Genomic DNA, 22,500 nt, shown 5'->3' on the forward strand with positions numbered 1-22,500 from the left:
TCCATTTCCCATTTGAACTTAAAATATATATATAAGAGGTCAATCCTTTTAAAAATACTAAAATACAAATCCCCCCCGAAAAAATTCCATTAAGCACCTGTATGCTCGCCCAATTTTACCCCCACCTCTCTCTTTACCCTCTCTCCTTCACTCCACTCTCCTCTTTTTCCTCATCTAAAAGGCTCCTCTCACCCACTATCAACAAGAAAGCGAACTATCTTTCTACCGGGGATCACACCAGAAGCTAACCGTCCAACGCACCGTTCTGAATATCTCTTTTCGTATAATTTTTTTACATATAATTATCCACAACCACCCAAAAAACTATTTTCAATAATTGTGCTGTAAAGCAAAATAAGCGTCCATTCACAGCTGAACATTTTGCTAACCGCATTTCATTTCCTCTGATGATATGAGCCATTATTGAAAATCCATGGATTAAGGAAATTAACATAACCCCTTCTATATATTCCTTTTGTCAAACAATAAATTCTAAATTCGAATATCTGTGTCTATATGTTGTTTTTTTTCAGAATTTTAAATTTAACCACCAAACTTGTATATATATGTGTGTGTGTGTGTGTGTGTGTGTGTGTGTGTGTGTGTGTGTGTGTGTGTGTGTGTGTACATGGGTTGGTTTTAGAGGCGATGAAATTTAAATATATTTTTTCTTATATAATATATATCATTTATTCCAAGGATTCGGGTTTGACATTGTTAATGTAAATACAGGTTTTAGCATAATCCAAGCATCATACTTGACTTTTGTATTTTAAACTTTTATTAACGTTCACGCCTAGAGCAGGCAATCACTCGATTTGATTGACGATGTGGCGATTTCACCGATTTCGATGACCATAAACAGTATTGAAAGTGTGGAACATTCGTTGATCCTCATTAAGTCCCGGACAAGATTGCGTCTCCCTGCTAGTATAATATATGCGTTTCAAAAGTAATGCTAATGTATATTTTATTCCGCTCGAATTGACCTGCAAGTTTCATTCCCCTGTTGCAGGTGTGAGATTCAAAGAAAACAACTACTGTCACGAACTTGCATCAGAAGCAAAGATGCACCATTGAACTCTTAACAACAGTGCATTGATTGATGTGTGTGTGTGTGTGTGTGTGTGTGTGTGTGTGTGTGTGTGTGTGTGTGTGTGTGTGTGTGTGTGTGTGTGTGTGTACATGGGCTGGTTTTAGAGGCAACGAATTTTAAATAAAAGCAAAATATATTTTTCTTATATAAGATATATGGTTTATTCCAAGGATTCGGTTTTAGCATTTTTAATGTAAATACAGTTTTTAGCATATGGCCCCGCAGTTCAGACATACATAGCATTAAATAAGGCTTGTTGGAAAAAGGATTGCATTTTGTCTTGTGGTGTCAGTTGATCGTTAAGAGTAAGATTAGATAAATCGGACTACTTTTAAGTGGGCCGCTTAATCTGAAAAAAAATTATTAGAGAAAGATGAGAGAAAGATAAGAGTGGTCGGACTACTTTTAAATGGGCCACCCTGTATAAATACTATTATAGCATGTGTTCTATTCTCTGCTTTCTCTATTCCAGCATATTTGACTCTTGTTTTAGTGGTTTTTATCAATTGGCTTTTTTGATACCTCATTCTTACTTTTCCATGCTTACAATTCCAATAGTCGCTTTCTATGAATTGGAGGCTTCTGAAACTCCCTTCCTGCTTGGAATTAATGGGTATATATATATATATATATATATATATATATATATATATATATATATATATATATATATACATGTGTGTGTGTTTTATTTGTATTTTTCAACCTCCGGATTTTTACTTAAATCATTACAAATTGTTTCGATAGACAGGGCATTAAAATATCCTGTCCATCTCATCAGACAATTAAAGCTAAAAAAAATTCGAAGTGTGGATATCAAAAACAAGAGTTGAATGAAGTGCTGGGCAGAGCTGGGGAGGGATGAGTAAAGAGAGGAAAAGGAAGAGGTAAAGGGGTAAGAGAGGTATAGATAATATTTATAATTTGGATTGAGATTAAGAATTGAGAATAGAAGGAAAGAAACAAAAAGGAGTGAAGTGAATTAAAAAATTATAAAATACAGTATACAAAAAAACAAAAGATAATAAATAATAAAATAAAAAGTAAAATAAAATAAAAATATTTAGAACAAGGTAAAAGGAAAGGAAAAGGGAAATATATCTGAATTAGAAAGAGAAAAAAGAAGAAGAAGAAGAGATAGCGGAATAGGAAAGGGGAAGGCGAAGTATAGCTAAATTAAAAAGAGAAAAAGAAAAAAGGAGATACACTGAATAGACATATGCCTATAATGTGTCAAGGGCAGAGTGACAGTAATTTGCGTATATATATATATATATATATATATTAATTAAATAAACATGAACATACATAAACGATCACACATGTATGTATATATATATGTATATATATGTGCATATATGTATGTACACATATATATATATATATTTATATATAAACTAACGATAAAAAACACTAACCTAGTTTGTTTTTTTTTACACAGTGATCACCACTTATCAAGGCCCGGAAGCCACTCGGGGATAAGGGTTATTGGATGGTTTTAAAACATATCCTTTGTCCGATAAAATGCATGCCCATTGGCCGATAGGAAGGGGTGCGGTGGATACTAGAAATCTGATTGGCTAACTAAAATCTCAATAGAAGAGGAGCATATGAAAACGATAAACAACCACAGAATTCGCGCATAAGCCTGATGAGTCCTAGAGTGGATAAAACGCCGAATATTCAGTGTAGCTTAATCGCCATACATATTTTATAAATTACTATATATATATATATATATGTGTGTGTGTGTGTGTGTGTGTGTGTGCGTGTTTGTGTGTGTGTGTGTGTGTATAATTATTAATATCGTTATTTTTAATACCTACAGACCTTAGTGTTCCATCCTTTCGGTAATCCTCAGTGCAGGGTGTCACGATTACCGCCGACCGGGAGATTCGAACCTGGCTACAAAGCCATCTTTGACTCAATCAGCCCGCTCGTCTAACGTTAAACGCGAAAACATAGTTGAAATTAACATTTATATAAAGCGCAAACGTCATTCAAGACAGTCAAGAGTGATCTTATGATTTTGACATTATGATCCATGCACGTGGGCTAGAATTTAATGGGCCCTTTTCAGTTCCAAACACGTGTTTTCTATGTGAAATACGTAGATATTCGAGTGTTAAATCAAGATTACCTTCTCCCTTTCAAACCTCGAGCAGTGAAGAACACTATTTTAACAGTACATTACTTTATCATGGTTGCGGTCATTTTTTAAGAATGTCGTATTCCAGGACAAGAATTCATCTGACTTAATAATAAATGCTGTTACTAGAGCTAGCTTCACTAAAAAATGGTGAGCCATTATTATTTTTCGTAAGCGCCAATGTATAGTGATGAAGAATTTCGAATCCTACGTCATTTTGAATATTTTGTCAGAATTACCTTGTAGGGCAAAATGTACACAAGCCAGTGAGTTTCGATATACCACAGTACAGAGAGAGCGAAGACTTTTGAGGATGGTGTCTGTTACTGCTCCTGTAATCCATCAGATTAGTAAGGGCGCTTCGTGGTGGATTAACATTGGGCCATATGGCTTCACATGAGGCGTTTGTGGACAATTGCTGTGTGACATTGAAGATTTTCCCTGTTAAACCAAAGACGTTGTCAGCCCACAATTGCTCCTGGACTCTTCCTTGCAGTATAACACTTTACAAGTTTATCTGAGTGTGTTACATGCTCATACCATCTAAATTTCCTCTTTTCCACCATGATCAGTAGTTTTATATATATATATATATATATATATATATATATATTGACGCACTTGCTGGGTGACCTTTCTGTTGATTTCAGTGTTAGTCATATGGTCCTTATATGAGAAGATAATAATTCTTATGAGACACCTCATTTCTACTGCTTGGATCCTTCTTTGTCGCTTTGTGTTCGGTATCCTTGCTTCGCACAAAAACATGACCTAATGGAGAGAAACGGATGTCATCTCCTGATTCAACCGGGTAAAAAATACCCTCAATCAGTTGTAAAAAGTAAAAAAATGTTGTCCGGTGAATCAAACACATTTCATGCACATGACCAATGTTAGTACTCTCATAGTGTTCCTCATCCTTCAACTGACAGCAGTGATGATACAATAGTAAAAAAAAAGTCATATGCAAATAAATTATGAACAAAACATTATTGTTGCACAAGCATCCGCCACTATGGTTCCCAGTAGACATGCAAATTCTCTTTTTGTGAATGTTTGTATGTCAAGTTGAAGTCAAAACTGCACAGACAACCCCACAAAATCGATATATCAAATATGAAGTGCCTTAAATTGGCTTCCAGACCATTTTATACATGCATTTGAAATTGTTATAAACCCTTGAAAATTCAATATGTTATTACTATACATCTTATGAGATAACTAGGCAATTTTATGATTTCAGGTTCAAATGAACAGCTACAGTAGGAATTGAAATACACTTACTAAAGTCCGACTGTCACAGCTGGTGAATTTCGAAATGCAATCTGGACGTGAGGGCACCTTAGAAGAACGATATGCAATAAAATTCTGTTTTTGTTTTATTGGAAAAAAATGCCACAGAAACGTATGGAATAATTCAGACTGCTTTTGAATCATCTTACATGAATAGAGCATCAGTGTTTGAATGGCATAAGAGATTCAAGGAATGCAGGAAATTTGTGAAGGATGCTGAGGGGTGTGGGATGAGTAAGGAAGTCAAAACACCAGAGTTGATTGACCGCATAAAGAATTTTATGGATAAGGACCGCCGTGTGTTTATAGAGACAATAAATGTACAGTTTGATGTCAGTGTAGGAACTGTACACACGATCATTGACAAGGAACTGAAGATGCTGAAGATTTGTACGAAATTTGTCCCGAGAGTTCTCCACTATTGTTGCAGACTATTTGACAAAGATGAGCATCAAGACAGCTCATCACCCTCCCTATAGCTAAAACCTTGTTCCATTGGTTATTCCTTAGGCTCTAGGAAAACCTTAGAAACTGTCTTTATGAGACAATTGAAGAGATGAAAGAAACTGTGAGAGCCATTAGCACGCTTACACAATAGGACTTCCATGCTGCTTTCCAAAAGTTGCTGGAATGGTACAACAAGCTTATTGCAGCAGAAAGAGATAACTTTGAAGCGGACTAGAGTTTGATATGTGCATTATCAATAAAAGTACGCATACGAAAAAAGTTTGGAAGCTTATTGAAGGCGCCTCGTATATCCATATGCAGCATAATAACCTTGACACACTGGTTCTTTCCAGATCACTTAAGTTAATCAACGTTGAGCCTGATCAGTACCTTATAGGGGACCACTTAAGAAGAACAGGCGCTGTACGTAAGACGTCGTCGACACTTCTGCCAGCTCCTGCATTTCAGCTGTTTTAACCATTTTTAACCATTCCTGTCGTTTGGATCAGGTTGTTTGGGACGAGAGAATACGATTGGCTTTGCACAGACTAGGTTCACTTTAAACAACCTCCTAATGCGAGTCCGCCATCATTCCGAGAACGATCAAGTAGTCTTCATCGTTCTGACGGAAGAACCGAACTTAATAATCCATGGTGTTGAAATCAAGCGAGTTGAGGGACCAGGTATTTTATTGTTGCTATTTTTACTAACTAAAAGTCACCACTTATGAAGATCAAAATGCTATTAGAGGATAAGCGTTAATGAGTGTCAGGCGAACCGCAAGAAAACATAGTTGTGATTGGTAATGATAATGGAAGCTTGACAGAAATCGTGTATTTAAGATAACAGCGTAACAAGAATTTGTTTACATTAGACTTTACAATGACGTTGTTGTAGTCAGCTGGTAAGCAATCTGGCACTATTGTTTTCCGCATACGGATGGTCCTAAGAAAAAAAATTATCATGGAAGTTTTGTTTCGTTTTAAGCATAGAGAAGGAAGGGGAAGTGTTGAAAATAGTTGTAATTAGGCAAGTCTTGTTGTGACTGTTTGACAAAGAAACGGGCATAGATTGAAGTTCAGCCGAGTACCTGTCATTAATCATAACGAATGGCTATCAACGTTTTCTTCTGCTTAAATCACTTGAAATTAAGGAAATTCTCAGACAACCATTTCAGGGTTAACCTTTCTAATTTTTCTATGACTTTTTTATCCAACGCTTGGCAACAACGGACAACAACCTTATGGAAACATTAGAATTGATTCTGAGTTTCTTTTTCAAGATTTCGGGCGGCCTCGCGTATTTTTTTTTCATATACGGAATAATCGCGTTGACATCGGTTGTGTTTAGAATTTCAAAGTTCAGCAACGTGAAACCTGGTCAGTAGCAAATAGGTGACCATTTGGGAATGATGTGCTCTGTACGCCATCTTTCCTTGACCGGGGTATACATGCGACTGGACACTGCTTACTGCTTGTGAATTTGATATTTCCTGTAAAATGTCTCCTTCGGAAGAAGCTGAGAGAGCACGTCAGGTATTACCTTTTTCCTATTTTTTTGTTAGAATCATACCCGAAGATCCTTACAGTTTGATTTCGTGGATTTGTTGTTTCATTTTACGGCATATCAACCCTTTTCGGGTTATTTAATGCACAAATTCGATCATTTTTGAAAAGGTTTAAGCTTCAAGTTGTTTATGTCTTCAAATATTTATTCAACTCTTTTTCAGGTTTTGGTTTGGTTGTCTTTATATTTTCATCAATTCATAATGCTTGGTTCGTTTTTTTTGTAAGTGGATACTGTTGTTTTTGTTCCCGCAGCGCATGATTGAGCTTCGCAAAAGGGAGAAGGATATAATATTATTGTTTGGTGTTTTTAAAGTCAAGAATCCAGTAGAGAAGTGAGTGAAGAAAAGGAGAGCAGGGAGGGAAAGGTGTGTTTCTTTTTCGAGTTGCAGAACATGATTGTGTTTCGCAAAGAGTTAGGAAAACCTAAAGGGTTTTAATATAAGGTGCATTTCAGGCAGAAAACCATTATCTTCGGACAACCTAATCTGATAGCACCAGCACAGTTTGAGAGAATTTGATGCTTATGGTGTGCACCGTAAGCTATTCATCTATTTTTTCGCAACAAGTCTGAGAAGAACCAGACCACTTCCGTATCGACTGGTGCTTGACCTTTTTAAGAAGTATATTGGCATTCCAGTTCCGACTCTTTGAAGTCTTAGCGTTGAATAGTTGGCCTTAGCGTCTTCTATACGGACTAGGAGGCTCTTCCTTCATAGTCGCCATTCCAGTGGCAATTTCCTGGTCACGGTAAGCATTAACTTGTCTGAATCTTTTGCAGCTTTTCTTACAAGCAGGCCATCACTTATCAGTGCCAAAAAGCCGCTCAAGGATAAAGTTTAATGCGTGTCAGTTTGTCACTGAGACAACACTGTAATGATCAATAGAGATGAGCATTGGGTAGAATTTGATTATTTAATAGGATGGCTAAACAAAATTTGTTTACATTAGATTTGAATGCTACGATGTTGTAGTCAGCTGGAACGCAGCCCCGATGTATAGGGTTCCACAAGCGGGTACTTCTATGAAAAAAAACATGGAATTTGCGTTTAGTTTAAGGTACAAATAGAATGTAGGAGAAATTGTTGATAGTGGTTATGCTTAGGCAAGTGGTTATTGTAAATGTTTTTTAGAGGGGGCAATAGATTAAAGATCAATCGAGCACCTGCCATGAAATGGACTCGCAATGTCTCATCTGTGAGAAAGAGGAAATAAGAGGGCGAAAAACTAAGTTTTGAAGCCGCTTCTCGAATTTCGTAGTGCGACACAACATGATCACTTCTTATTGGCGTAATTTTAACTACTGCACCCATATCGCCGCTCCAATTCTCCAGCACACAACCCATGATTGAGATTTACAACAAGCAACCAGTTGCCGCTAAATTGTTTTATCTGTTCTGATCCAACGTGATTCAGTTTACTATCTTCGAATATCCTCCAGTTATCCTGTTGTCTATTGTTTTCAGCTCCCAAATCGCAAATAAATATTTTTTAAGAGTGTAAAAAAAAATAGTGATCACATATTTTTATTAAGAAACATAAATTAATGCATTTTTTTTACAATTACATTTTTTTTAAAGTTTTATAAAAAATTTATCTATACTTTATCAATAATTTATCTTTTTGCTTGATCAGAATGATGTTTTCCCAGGGAATTATTTGAAAATATCTGTCATTTATTGGATTTAGGACTCCAAAAGTGAATTGACCTTTTTTTTACGGATAAAAATTTTCCATTTAGTAAAACTCTTTTTAAAAAAATCTTATTACCAAAAATATATATAATACGTAGGAAATAGTAGTTTCTTTAATATAATATATTGCTTTTATAAACATTTGCCTAAATTTAAGTTTATTTAAGTTATATGGGTGACCAATATTTTGCACACTATTATATATATATATATATATATATATATATATATATTATATATATGTAGTTTTTTTTTAAATTGGAATACCGCAAGTATATTTATATGACACTCATATAATTTAATTGATTCTAAAGTCTATCTTACAGTTTTTCTTTCTCTGAAAAGGACAAAATGCGGAAAATAAAAAGAGTATTTTTACGTCATGAGAGTAACACAGATAGCACGAGAGAAGATTGTTGCGCATATGCCACCATTTTATATATATATATATATATATATATATATATATATATATATATATATACATATAAGGTGTTTTTGAAGACTTGAAATGCAGTAATGTACAGGCGTTGTCAGCAGATAAATAAACAAATAATAAATAATTCAATAATATTTTTATTTACCTGATTGGTTTGTTTTCCTTCTTTTTTTTTCAACTGTGGATCGTATTTATTCCACAGGTCCTTTCGAGTGCGTAACTCATCTTCAGTGGAGAAACATATCCACTTTCTAGGCTGTCAATTGTAAATACGATCCACAGTTGAAAAAAAAAAGAAGGAAAACAAACCAATCAGGTAAATAAAAATATTATTTATTTGCGAACAACGAGTGTACAATCTTGCATTGTAAGCCTTCAAAAACATCTGTTATCCGTTACACAATGCTTCAAGCAAACCACACAATATTTGTCATATATATATATATATATATATATATATATATATATATATATATATATATATATATATATCCGGGATGATCAACGAATATTTCACACTCTCACTACTATTGTGGTTATAAAATTTGGTGACATCGCCTATTTTTCAATCAAATAGATTCATTTCCTTCTTAAGTCGGAGACAACCGTGCGGCGCCTGGAGAAAGCTTCACATGCCACTCAGCAGTGCTTATTCTACAATACATTTTAGTCTACATTGCATTGTATAGAACCTACTATTGATTTTACAAAATTATTTTATATAATGCCTCGAAATAAAATATAAAATGCTAAAGTTAAGTATCTTGGTTAAGTTGTGCTCTAAACAGAAACATTAATTTAGAATACGCCCTTGTTTTATCAAAGAACTTGCTATTGACTTTATACGCCGGTTATTTTGCTTATGCGATTATAAAACTTCTCAACTGCACTTGTGATATTAGGCTGTAAATTGTGGTCTAAATCAGATTGTTCTTTCTCCAATCGGATTTTTTTCAATTATTGATTTTCAATATTTAGATGAAGCATTTTTATATAAAACCTATCTAAAAACACTCCCAGAAATATAGAGCACATTTGTGTTAAAGTTCCCAAAATAAATTGTTTCAGCCGTTTATGAGTCTATAGAAAACGAAATCCCCCACACACAGAAGCATACACAAGATGCTATGCTTTTTTTATATAAGTAAGAAGATAATATTGCTAACTAATAATAGAGAAAACGCAAAGCGTTTTTTCATTTTTGTAAAATAAACAAGTACAGCACATTCTATTAATTTTTAAGATTTATACAAAACATTTAGATGCTCCTTGCTTACAGCGCCCGTCTCTGAGAAAAAGGGTTGCCGACTGTAAACAAGATAATCGTAGATCCGAGTTTCATTCATGCGAGTGTTGGTCTAGCCGCACTGCAGAGATGTGATACAGCGGACAACTTGACAATAAAACAGAAAGAAACAATTAAAAAACTGTACATTGTATAACACCTCTAATACCAATATGATAAACATTACAAACGCGTTGGCATTCTTTCAATAATGTCGTCGTTTATTGCTTTTTTTTTCTTTTGTTTTTTTCTTCTTGTTGATAACAGGAAGAACAGGCGTTTGCCACCATTTTCTATCGCGAGAGAACTTCTTTTCTCTTTTGGTTTCTTAATTGGTTTCGTCTTAGAGTTCTAAAGAAATTTTCGGTTCGTTTGCTCTCGAGACTGCCTCTACGGCGTCTCTGGCTTGGTTTTATTCCAAAAACTTTTCCTCATCGAACAACGAAGATCTGATATATTAGTAACAGCTTTCCGAAGAGAAGGGCGTTTACTATGAATGTACAACTTTATTTGATAATTTATCACATCTATCCAATAAGCCTGTCTATGAGACGGGCTGTAATTATCATCTTTTAAAAAACTAGAACCCAAGTTTGCCCAGCTGGGCAAACTTCAGTCTTTATGCCGGAAAAATACCCAGTAAATAAAACGTTGCTAAGTAAATCGTTATTTCTTTTCTTCTTTTTTTTTTTGCATTTCCATACACCCAACATGGACATAAATATCCACAAAACATCCGTTGGATCATAAGCTTCATTTCGATACCTTACTTTCCCGGGTGGGTTGTCGGTAGGCTGAGATAAACCGCGTCACATACACACACACACACACACACACATACACACACACACAGTAAATTGAACTTACTAAGGGAGATAATAACGTCCGGTGAATACCGGGAAAATGTCCAGTAAATTAAACGTTGTTTAGTAAATCCTTTTTTTTTTTTTTGCATTTTTTGTATTTTTTGCATTTCCATACACCAAACATGGATATGAATATCACTAAAACATCCGCTGGGTCATAAGCTTCATTTCGCCTGAGTGGATTGCCTTGGTGGATTGCCTGTAGGCTGAGATAAGCCGAGTCACACACACACACACACACACAGACATACATTAGGAAAATTTATAATAAGATACATCACTAACATTTCGTTATATGGATTTTAGAGTGAGTAATACAAAATTTCAATATCGTGATTAGTAACGGATTTATTTCTTTTAATATTCATGATTAAAATTAATATAAGAGAAAAAAAAACTCAGCCGACCAGGTTCGCCCTCACTCGTCAAGATTGTATCGAGGGATTTTTATTAAAGGTAAAAAACGAGTGGAACTATACATGTTTCAAATAAAACCATATATATATTATACTATAATATTATTCAAATAAAACCATGTATATATTATACTATATATATATATATATATATATATATATATATATATATATATATATATATATATACTCGGGGTTTTTATATTCAAAAGTAATGGACTAATGAATTCAACGAGGTTGTTAGATAGTGCTCAATAAAAAGAGCTGATAATACTTGTTTATTGTTATATAAACATGCTCACATCCCGCTGCTACAAATAGTTACTTGTTTCAATCAAACAACAGATATCATCAGGCAGCGACTTGACTATTCAAAAGTTCAATGAATAACCTATTAACATTATTCATTGAACTTTTGAATAGTCAAGTCGCTGCCTGATGATATCTGTTGTTTGATTGAAACAAGTGGCTATTTGTAGCAGCGGGATGTGAGCATGTTTATATAACAATAAACAAGTATATATATATATATATATATATATATATATATATATATATATATATATATGAAATCACCTTTTTCTTCCCCCTATTCCCTCTGCTTCACTATTTGTTACCAAGTAAGATCTATGACTTGTTTCATTAAATACTTTTGCAAGCTAAATCCGATCCAGCATTTTGCTAATCCCTATCCTCTGATGAGAAGGAACGTATTTCTTCGAAACTCCGCAGATTAAAGACTATCCACCTATTTTGTGCTTCCTTTTTAAAATTAAATATGTTTTTAACTCTGTTTCAAAATGTTTTTTAACGTGTTTAATTAACTACTTATTCTTATATATATATATATATATATATATATATATATATATATATATATATATATACTAGCAAAAGTACCCGTCGTTGACTAGGTTCAAAAACAGCCTGCAGAAAATGGACTCTGATTTATGAAAGTATTATAGGTTATGAAAAGGAAGGCTTGTAAAGAGATAGCTTCGAATTTGAGGGTATCAAAACCAAAGCAAAATATGATGAAAGTAAAAATAAAATAGATAAACCCCATATATATATATATAACATTTAAAAAATCCAAAAACGGAGATAACAGCCAGAATGTGTAATGTTCCGAAAATATCTTTTCCAGAATCCTAAGAAATTGTAAATATTTCCGGCGAGGTAAAGATCCATTGGTGCTAAAATTTAGAAAAATTTCGGAATCTCAATTGAATTGTATGTATCTCCATCGATAACATCCACACGCATACGGATCTACAAATATTCCGCATTATATAAAGATATATTAGATTGGTGCAAAAATAATGTCGTTTTTGATGTTCCACTTCTAAAGATCATAACTTCTTTCATAATAAACTTTACTAATCGAAACAAGAACCATTAAAATCGACATATTTTTGCCAACGAGAAACTAGTTTATTTATCCCATTAGCACGGAGTTCTGGAAGCGATGAGGTCATTGAAGGTCGACTCGGCATCATCTCGTCTTTTGGAGAATTTTTCGCCAGGAAGTTGTCGAGATGCTTGAAAGAGTGATAATCAGTGGGCGGATGAGGCAGAGTCTCGTATTCCAATTCGTTCAGCTTCTGCAGGGTCAGTTAAGCAACATGCGGGCGAGCCTTGTCATGAAGGAGAATTGGTCCCTTCATATTATCCAACTTCGGGCACATACGTTGGAGCTTCTGGTGCATTTCGTCAATTTATCGGCAGTACTTATCGTAATCGTTTCGCCCGGATTCAAAAGGTTGTGAAAGGTTGTGAAGGGTGAGACCAGACAAACAATCACCATATATTTTTGTGTGTGTAATTTCGACTTCGGGAAGTGTTGTATGGGCTTCTCAAGCATCCAACCACTTTTCCGAACGTCGTCGGTTTTCGTAGAGAATTCACTTCCCATCACACGTCACAATCCGCTCGAGAAATGGGTCGTTTTTGTTGCGCAGAAGGAGCGTGGAAGACATCGCAAAAGGGCGATTTGTTTTATTATCATTCAATTCATGTGCCACCTATTTTTGTACTTTTCTATTTAAATGGCGAACAACTCTCGACTGGTCGACCTCGAGTTCAACAGCAACTTCTCGTGTGGTTTTGCGAGGATCAGCTTCATTTAAGGTTTCAAATGTTATCAATCGCAGTCAGCCGGTCGCCATTGTCTTCATCTTTGAGGCTCTCGTCACGATTGCGAAATTTCTTGAATCACCGTTTTGCCATATATTCGTTAGTTGTTCTTGAGCCAAACGCACCATTGATAGTACGAGCTGTCCCGGCAGCTTTTCGGCCTGTTTGAACCGAAACAAGAAAATCGTGCGGATTTGAATTTTGCTCATGCTATCAAAAAGCTTGCAAAAAATAAATGAAGAGATTCAGAACGGTAACGAATAACACGATCCGATAGAGCGAAACGCGCTTCGAAATTATATATAACATGGCTCTCTCTCTCTCTCTCTCTCTCTATTTCTATATATATATATATATATATATATATATATAAATTAATTCAGAAATCATATATAAAAGTAACATATGCGAGAAAAAGATATTGTTTTTGCACCAACCTAATATATGCCAACACATACATATAAATGAATATGCATATAAAGTAAAATTAGACTACAATACATACGTACAAATATGCGTATAAATTTAGAACACAGAAATCTCCGTGCTCAGCAAGCCTTCATTTGGTAAACATTCAGACAAAATATTTTTCCTGCCTTTCCCTCACAAATATGGGTTCATAAATGACGGACTTATCATGTAGTTTTTAAAAGTTTTTCTTACATGATAAAAAAGACGAGAATGAAAACTAATGTAATGAGAAGTAGAAAAAAGAAAAAAAAGGAAGAAGCCGAGGAGACTTACGCCGGAAAGACAATAATAGGAATAAAGCTTTGATAGCTTTTATTTCTTAAATGAAAAACATATATTCTTCCGTTTTTACTGTTATAAATTTTGTACTTAGCGCAAAATAATAAATATTGCAGTAAGTTGTTTACCATAACTTATTAGCGCTATACTAAATTATAATGTCTAAGGTTTTTATGTGTAACCTAGGTAGTTTTTTAGTTTTAGCTCCACAGATGGATAGGTAGAAATGACAGCTTCCTCTTACATCGTTACATTTTTTTTTTCAGATTATTTAATGGTGAAGCAGAAACCCTATTGGAAATCATTCATTTATACGATTAAACATCGCGTTTTCTTATTGTATACAAAAATTAAGGCTTAATAGTTTGTTTTTTCCTAACGATGTAAAGACTTCTATTGCGATTTGAACAGTTTCATACGTTGCAACGCATCCATTAGGCTAATCACACATCTAATTAAGTATCAGTAATCAACATAACCTGAACATGTCGCTGAACATAGCAATTACGAAACAGGCCTATAATGTTAGTGTCTAGACAGGTAGATTGAGTCTGTTAGGTACTCAGCGCTTTCTTGACCCCTATTGTCCGTCTTGTTTATATTCGTAAATCCAGAATTTTATATTTCTGACCGTTTCGCCGATGTCAGACATATGACATATTTTATTTTGTAAATGCTGGTTAGGGGAAAGGTGTCTTTAGGGGGTCGATAGCCGGCATTTACCAAATAATGTATTATATAGAGTATTTACAAAATCTATATTTTATAATCGACTAGCAAGAAGACCCGAAATTGTCCGGGATTGAATGAAAATCAACAAATTTTCACCTCTCCACTACTTTTATTGTTACTGAAATCGGGAAAATGCCAGTTTTAATAAAATCGATTTGTTACCCGCTCGTTAGGGATCCCCACCTTAGTCCATAATACATTGTAGTCTACATTGCACTGAAAGAATATATTGCTGATTTCATATTATCTGTAAGTAATGAATTCGTGTTTAAAATGCACAAGTAAAGTATCGTGATTCAATTGTGTTCAAAACAGAAGCAATCATTTCGAACGCGTCTCTGTCTTATCAAAAAACCACGAATGGTTTTATAAATTTATTTGTATATGATCACTTGAAATAACGTGAAACGTACAAAAGGTAAGCATCAGTGTTCTAGTATGCTCTCAAAAGAAACCTTCATTCTGAATGCAATCCTGTCTTATAAAAAAAACTTTTGACCTTTCTGCTTGTACGATGAAAGAACTTCTCAAATGCCCTTATGATATTAGACTGTATAAGGTGTTAACTTTAGTCAAATTCGCCTGTTCCTTCTTTTATCGAATTTTTTCGATTATTGATTAGCGATACTTATCAGAAGCATCCTGATATAAACCTACGTAAAAACATTCCCAGACATATCAAGTGCTTTCGTGTGAAATTGAAAAAAAAAAATCGGTCCAGCAGTTTTCGAGTCCGTAGGGAACGAACTGATACATACACAAACAAATTTCCTTTTTCAAAATAGTAGAAATCATATAACACTAATCCGTTTTGATTCTAATATAGGAATAACTCTTTTTTTAATCGCATTTATTCACTTTCCTCTTCCGGCGTTCGAACGACCGAGGGAAAACCTTCACGTATATAGATAATAATTTAATAATTATTTTTACTTCTTTTCGACTGGAAAGTTTATTGAGAAATAATACAAGCTGCCTAATCTAAGTTTTAAACGTAAGTTCCATTTTTTTAACGCCGTTAATGTTGTTGTCTCTGATGAAGAAACATCCGACAGGCACCGTTGTGATCAGCCAGTATTGCAGATTCCAAAGCTGCTTCCGTATGGCAGTTTAGCCTGCTGCCACTAGAGGAGCACAATAGATAAGAGATGACCGAGTACCAGACTTCGGGCAGGGCGGGAATCCACCAACCGACTTGCACCGCCAGATTTGTCTGTTTAACCGAGACCATTACTCGGACGTGACCACTTGAGTCAGTTATCTGCATCCATATTCTATATTCTATATTCCATATTCTATATTCCATATTCTATATTCCATATTCTACGCCTAGATCCACATTGTCACTATTGTCACTTGTGATCAGATGACATGAGGCAAATATATGGGTTATGTAGGGCATTAGTTACCGAAGACTGATATTCAGAAAGAAACATTGAAGGAACGTAATGGAGTAAGTAATGTTTCTCTTCGACCACACGTCCTTGTATTTTTTATACCATTTGTGAGGGTGACTTGACGAAATTTTGGATTTTCTATTTCGAAGTTATCTGATCTATTATTAAATGTTATAGTTTACATTTTCTTTATTTTCATTGTTCCCCTCTCTCTTTCCAGCAAATGGAATTGAAGGGGCAAATGATTCACTTGCCAGAATCCGACGCCATCTTGTTTATCGGATCGCCGAGTGTCGAGAAACTCGACGAAATGATCGGGAAAGGCATCTACATATCAGATATCCCAATACACGACGCTACACGAGACGTCATTCTTGTCGGCGAACAATCAAAAGCTCAGGTAAGTTATTATTTTTTGTCCACTTCCATTTTCGTTTTGCCTCTCTTTTGCCGCAGCAGTAGACTAGGGAATGGTGTTTTTCAATCACGGGCTGACAACTACCGATCCATAAAGCGTTCTAGAGCACTCGTCTTGCTTTAATAGAATCGAATTCGAAGTCAAGTAGCTAGTCACTGGCTAAGAAATGAGGCTGGTGAGTTATATGTTTTGGTTTCAATTTTAACCAATGGCACTTACATCATTTTACTTTTTTTTGTTACTTTTAAGCATCGTTACTATATAATGGGTACAATAAAGAATTTACTTTATAATAATAAATACGAAATCACTATGAATTAAAATATCATATTTAAGCTTATTTTACGACGGGGCAATGCTAGGCGGCTTGATAGTGTGCGTGTGTGTGTGTGTACATATATATATATATATATATATATATATAACTACTTAATTTACTCACATAAAATTAATACACGAAAGTATAGATTTACGCGTAAACCTTAAGTATTTATTCAAAAGTGCTCAATACCTAGGTAGAGCTAGTTAGTAAGTTATAAAATGTATATGGCGATTAAGCCACACTGAATATTTCGCGTTTCATCCACTGTAGGATTCTTCAGGCTTATGCGCTAGAGTGGATGAAACGCCGAATATTCAGTGTAGCTTAATCGCCATATGCATTTTATAACTTACTATATATATATATATATATATATATATATATATATATATATAATCATATATTTAAAGTGATGATTCTGTAGTTCCAACGAGAGAAAAATATGTATATTTAAAAGATTGTAGCCATCAACAATCGTGTTTTTTTAGCCTTTTATCATATTTTTATTTTAAAATATTTTTTATAACGCGTATCAAGCTTAGGTTCGCTCTCTTTAGATATTTTCGTAAAAAGGTTTTTTTTTTAAATGGGAGTTTGAAATGTTATGTTTACATCTGCTGATACTAAATGTGTTTTTCGGAGTGACGTGGTCTCAGACATTCTGTCCCCAACAGTAAGTGTTGGTAGTATCCGGTCAGAGTTAAGTTCAAAGAGGGGGCTTTTGGTCCATTTGGTGAAGGTTTTTATGGGTTTTTTTATGACTTTCTTTCCCCATGTATAGCACACACTCACACACAATCAAACACACATGCAAATACATATACATGTGCACACGCATACGCACGCAGGCATATACACATATACACACGCACATACATAGAAATATATGTAGGAGCATACATATATACATACCCACCTACACACTCACACACATCCACCCACTAACATGTCACACACATATTGGTTAAATCCCCCCAATCAAAACACGCATGCATACATGTACTAAATCATTCAAACATAAGTACACGCACACACACACAAGTAAGATGAAGAATAGGTAAGAGAAGATATATATACACACACGCACATACGCACACACACATACATATACATGCACACACACATATACATACATACATGTATGCACATACACACTCACATACATCGGCATACTATGCAGGCACACACACACACACACACATACATAAACACACATGCATATATAGAGAGACATATGCAGGAGCTCACACATACGCATACATCCATATACACACATACACACACGAATACATTTACCCACCCATATATATGCATATATATATATATACACACATATACAGATGCGTATACATTTACCCACCCATATATATATATATATGACACACGCACAATCACACACACACACATACATATTCATATACCCTTACCTTACATATATATTGGTTGAAGTTTTCTTTCTTTCCTAATCCAAGCACATATGCGTACATGTATTCAGTCACCCAAACATAAGTGCACGTACACACACAAACAAGATGGAGGATAGATAATATATGATATATATACACACACATGTATACACAATCACACCGCATACATACACATACACACATATATATATTCACACACATATGTGTGTACATACACATACGTACGTATAATTTCTAATTGTTTAGTTTAGGGAAATGGTATTATAATGGATATGGATGTGCGCACCCGTGAAAGTGTGCGCGTGCTTTATTGTGCTTCTTTTGTTTCGTGTGTGAGGGTGCACATTTACCCAAGTATGCATGCGTGTAAATGTATTTTGTGTTTTTTTCTATTTATGTGTATAATTGTTGAGAGATGTTTAAGGCGGGGTTGAACTTTGCTATGAAGTTTTTTTCTTGCGTTAGTTGTCAGTTTGGAAGATGGACATTATCTCGAATCTGCCTCCACTGCATGTGTGTATATGTTGTGATACATGCAGGTGTCTATTTTCCGCGATTTTGATGTTGGAACGGTGTAGATCTACTCTATTACTAAGGTTTTCTGTGGCGCCTATGTAGGATTTATCGCATGCTGCATATTTTATTACATAGATCACGTTTTTTGAGGTGCAATCTATATTTTTTTAATTTTTAATGTTTGTATGTGGTTCGTGAATGTGAATGTGTTTCCCTCTAATATTATGTTGCAGACTTCAAATCGTTGTTTGTTGCATTTTGTGACTCCTTTTGTTGTGTCTTGATTGAGTTTGGATGAGGTAAGAATGCGTTTTAGGTTTTTGGGTTGGCGTTTGCTTTTTATTATTTTTGTTGTTTTAAGGAAGTTGTTTAGTTTGCTGTTTTGGTTAAGTAGGACGAGGTTTTTCGTTATCTCTGTGAAAAGCTCTGGGTTGTTTGTGTTGTGTGTGGAGACGTATGTTAGGATTTGTTCTTTGTTTCGTTCTTTAGGGGTTCTCAAATCTTCTACTGGTATATTTATCGCAAGTTGAATCCCTTTGTCTATAAGTTGTGGTGGGTATTTTCTTTTTCGAAGATTTATTCGTAGTTCCTTGAGTCGGATTGTCCGAAGGTTATTGTCCGTGATTATGGTGCAGATTCTACGTGCTAGGGTGTAGGGAATGGCTTTTATGCAGCTAAAGGGTGATGACTTTTAAAGTGTAGGTATTGTTGGGTGTCTGTAGGTTTGCGGTAAATGTATGTGATAATGTTATTCTCTTTAATCTTTATCAGTATGTCTAGGAAGGGTAATTCTGTAGAGCTTTGTTCTATGGTGAATTTAATTTTTGGGTGTAGGTTCTGGAGTATGGTGTGTAAGTCTGTGATGTCCCCCCTCTCATGTGAGTTTCCACAGGATGAAGCAGTCATCAAGGTATCTTTTCTAGGAGACTATAAACAGTTTTTTTTTTTTAGTGCTGTGGCCAAATTTTTGTTCTATCTTTTCATATAATGTCTCTTCTAGGTAGGCTAATGTAAGGGTTGCGTAAGTCGGTGCCATTTTCGTTTCCATTGCTGTACCTAGTGTTTGGATGTAGTTGCCATTGTTGAATTCGAAGGAATTATTATTATTTAGGATTATGTCTATACTATCGATTATGAATTGCTTTGTGAATCTAGGATGTAGGGTTTGTGTGTGTCTGTTGATCCAAGATATTATTGCTTCTTTTCCTAATTCATGGGTTATTACTATATAAATTGCTAACGTCAAATGTAACTAATAGTGTCCCGTTTTCTACTGTATGTGGTAAGGTAGTAAGAAAGTGGATGTCCTCCCTTATGTAGCTCTTAACTTGATCTGTGAAAGGTTGTAATAAGATGTCTATTAAGTTGCTAAGTCTGCTTGTCGGACTGGCTGGTCCTGCTACAATGGGTCTAAATGTAGGGTCACTAGCGCTAATATATTCTGAGTTTTGTGTATGATGGCAAGTTTTATTACGTCAGATTTGTGTATTTTGGGCAGTCCGTAGAAATTGTTGGTCTTTGTAATGAAATTTGTGAGGAAGTCCTTTTCTTTCTTTTTAATATTTTGTTGTGCATTGTACAAAGTTTTGTGTTGGTACTAATGGGTTTATAGTAGTGTTTGTCATCTAGTAATTCTGTAATTTTTGTTTCATAATAAGTTTTGTCCATGGTTACTACGGCACTGCTTTTGTCTGCTTCTTTTATTATTATGTCATTATTATTACGGATCTTTTCGAATGCTTGGTTTTGCTTATATGTGAGGTTGCTTGTGGTTTTGTCTTTTGGGGGGGTAAGTTGCAGAGATTTTCGAAGTAGATGTTTAGTTCTTTTGTGTTGTTCTGTTTGTTAGGGAAATATGTTGATTTGTTTTTACTAAAGAATCATCTTTGTCCCCTTTTCTATCTAGTGTTTCTATTAGTCTAAATTTCCGTTCGAATTCTTTAAGGTCCTTTTTTTTATTCAGCTATATTGCTTTTAGGGGTGGGACAGAATTTGAGGCCCAGCTTCAGTATTTCTGTTTCGTTCTTTGATAAGGTGTATGTGGATAAATTGATGATTTTGGGTCTAATTTTTTCTAACCTAGAATTGTTGTTCCGTGGGGGGTTCCTAAAAAACTGTGTTTGTTGTTTGTTTCCTTGTTTTGAGGAGTTGTACGTTTTAGAGTGATGTGATGTCTCCTTGTGAACTAAGTGTTGCGTGCATTATTGGGTGAGTTCAGTGATAAATGATTGAATGGGCTGTCATTATATGTTTGTGTTTGATAGTTGTGTTTCAGTTGGAATTGGTGTTGCTGTTGAGGATATATGTATTGTTGTATAGGGTTGTGTTGCCGGGGTTTGTTGTAGGGTAAATTTGTTTGTTGTTATTGGTGTTGCATGGGATATGCTAATTGTTCCCGTTGAAGGGGGGGCCTTGGGGGTTTGCTTCTTTGTGTGGGGTATGAGGGGTGAGAATTGTAGGCAGTGTTTTGAATTATGTGATGTCTATGGTAGTTGTTTTGCATGGTGAGGATATTTTGGTAAGGGTTGTTTAGTAAAGGTATTCTTTGGTTGTTTGTGTTGGCGATCTAGTGTCTGTGGAAATGGATTTTTGATTGGGTTTTTGCTGAGGTGGGTGGTAATAGTTTGGTTTTTATTGCTTAGGATTGTATATATGGGGGTATTTTTGTGGAGATTTATTGTGTGGTATGTTGTCTGGTGTGTTGCGTTTGTTAAGGGCGTGGGTTCTTGTGTAATTTTGAGGGGTTATTAGTGTGTGTTTTGGCTGGGTTTGTTATTGGGAATTTGTGTATGATGTAGATATATTGTGGTTGCTTCTTTGTGTGTAGTTGTATCTGTTGTGTGGATGTGTTTGTGTAGGGTATATGTTTCGTTTCTTACCTTTGTTATGTGATCTCTGTGTTTGTAAGAGTGTTCTGCTCCTAATTGTCCGTGTCGATTGTTTACCTCTTTCTTTTTCCGGTAGATTTTTAAATAAAGTTATTTTCCGTCCAATGATTTCCCTGGATTTTTCCTCCTCTTTCTTGCATTCAGATTCACAGAGTTCCAAGAGGGGTTTGTGTGTTTCCTTAGGGAAAAGTTTTTTTAATATTTTATGGTCGATTTCCGTTTACTTCTCCATCTTCCTGTCGATTTTGGCCTGAAGTTTTGAAATATTAAGGGCTTTTTATTTGAATAAAGTCATCTCTTGCTACGATGTGCAGACTGTTTCAATCATATTAGATATCATCAGGATTAAGACTAAGGTGCAAAAATTTAAAAGGTTCTAGACCTTTTCAAATTTTGAGGAGAGAAAATTTGCTATGACTGACAATGGGCAAAAATTAAAGGTTTTATGACTTTAAATTAATTCCGAATATCCAGTTTCTGTTAAAAGAAGGGGGTGTTTAAAAAGGAAGAGTTGAAAGGGTAGTTTAAGGTTAGGGGAAGTGGTAAGGAGGAAGGGGTAATATAATAATACAAACGGGGGTGTGGAAAAAGTAGGGGGAGAGAAATGGAAGGGGAGTGAACACGGTTGTCATGGTTACTGTCGATTATTTTTTACTATTAGAGT

At 35.0% G+C, this 22,500-nt stretch overlaps 1 protein-coding gene across 1 annotated transcript in view; it reads left to right on the forward strand.

The window, feature by feature from the left end:
- LOC145277960 (guanylate cyclase soluble subunit alpha-2-like) overlaps positions 1-22,500 on the forward strand; it is a 580,255-nt gene that overhangs the window by 453,887 nt on the left and 103,868 nt on the right. The window contains exon 6 of the mRNA XM_080130085.1: positions 16,486-16,665. Within this exon, the coding sequence (XP_079986211.1) occupies positions 16,486-16,665 (180 nt within the window). The remainder of the gene's footprint in view (positions 1-16,485; positions 16,666-22,500) is intronic.

Source organism: Euprymna scolopes, chromosome 6 (genome assembly GCF_053919585.1).
Source record: "Euprymna scolopes isolate OS-2025 chromosome 6, ASM5391958v1, whole genome shotgun sequence".
In the NCBI taxonomy this organism is placed as follows: domain Eukaryota; kingdom Metazoa; phylum Mollusca; class Cephalopoda; order Sepiida; family Sepiolidae; genus Euprymna; species Euprymna scolopes.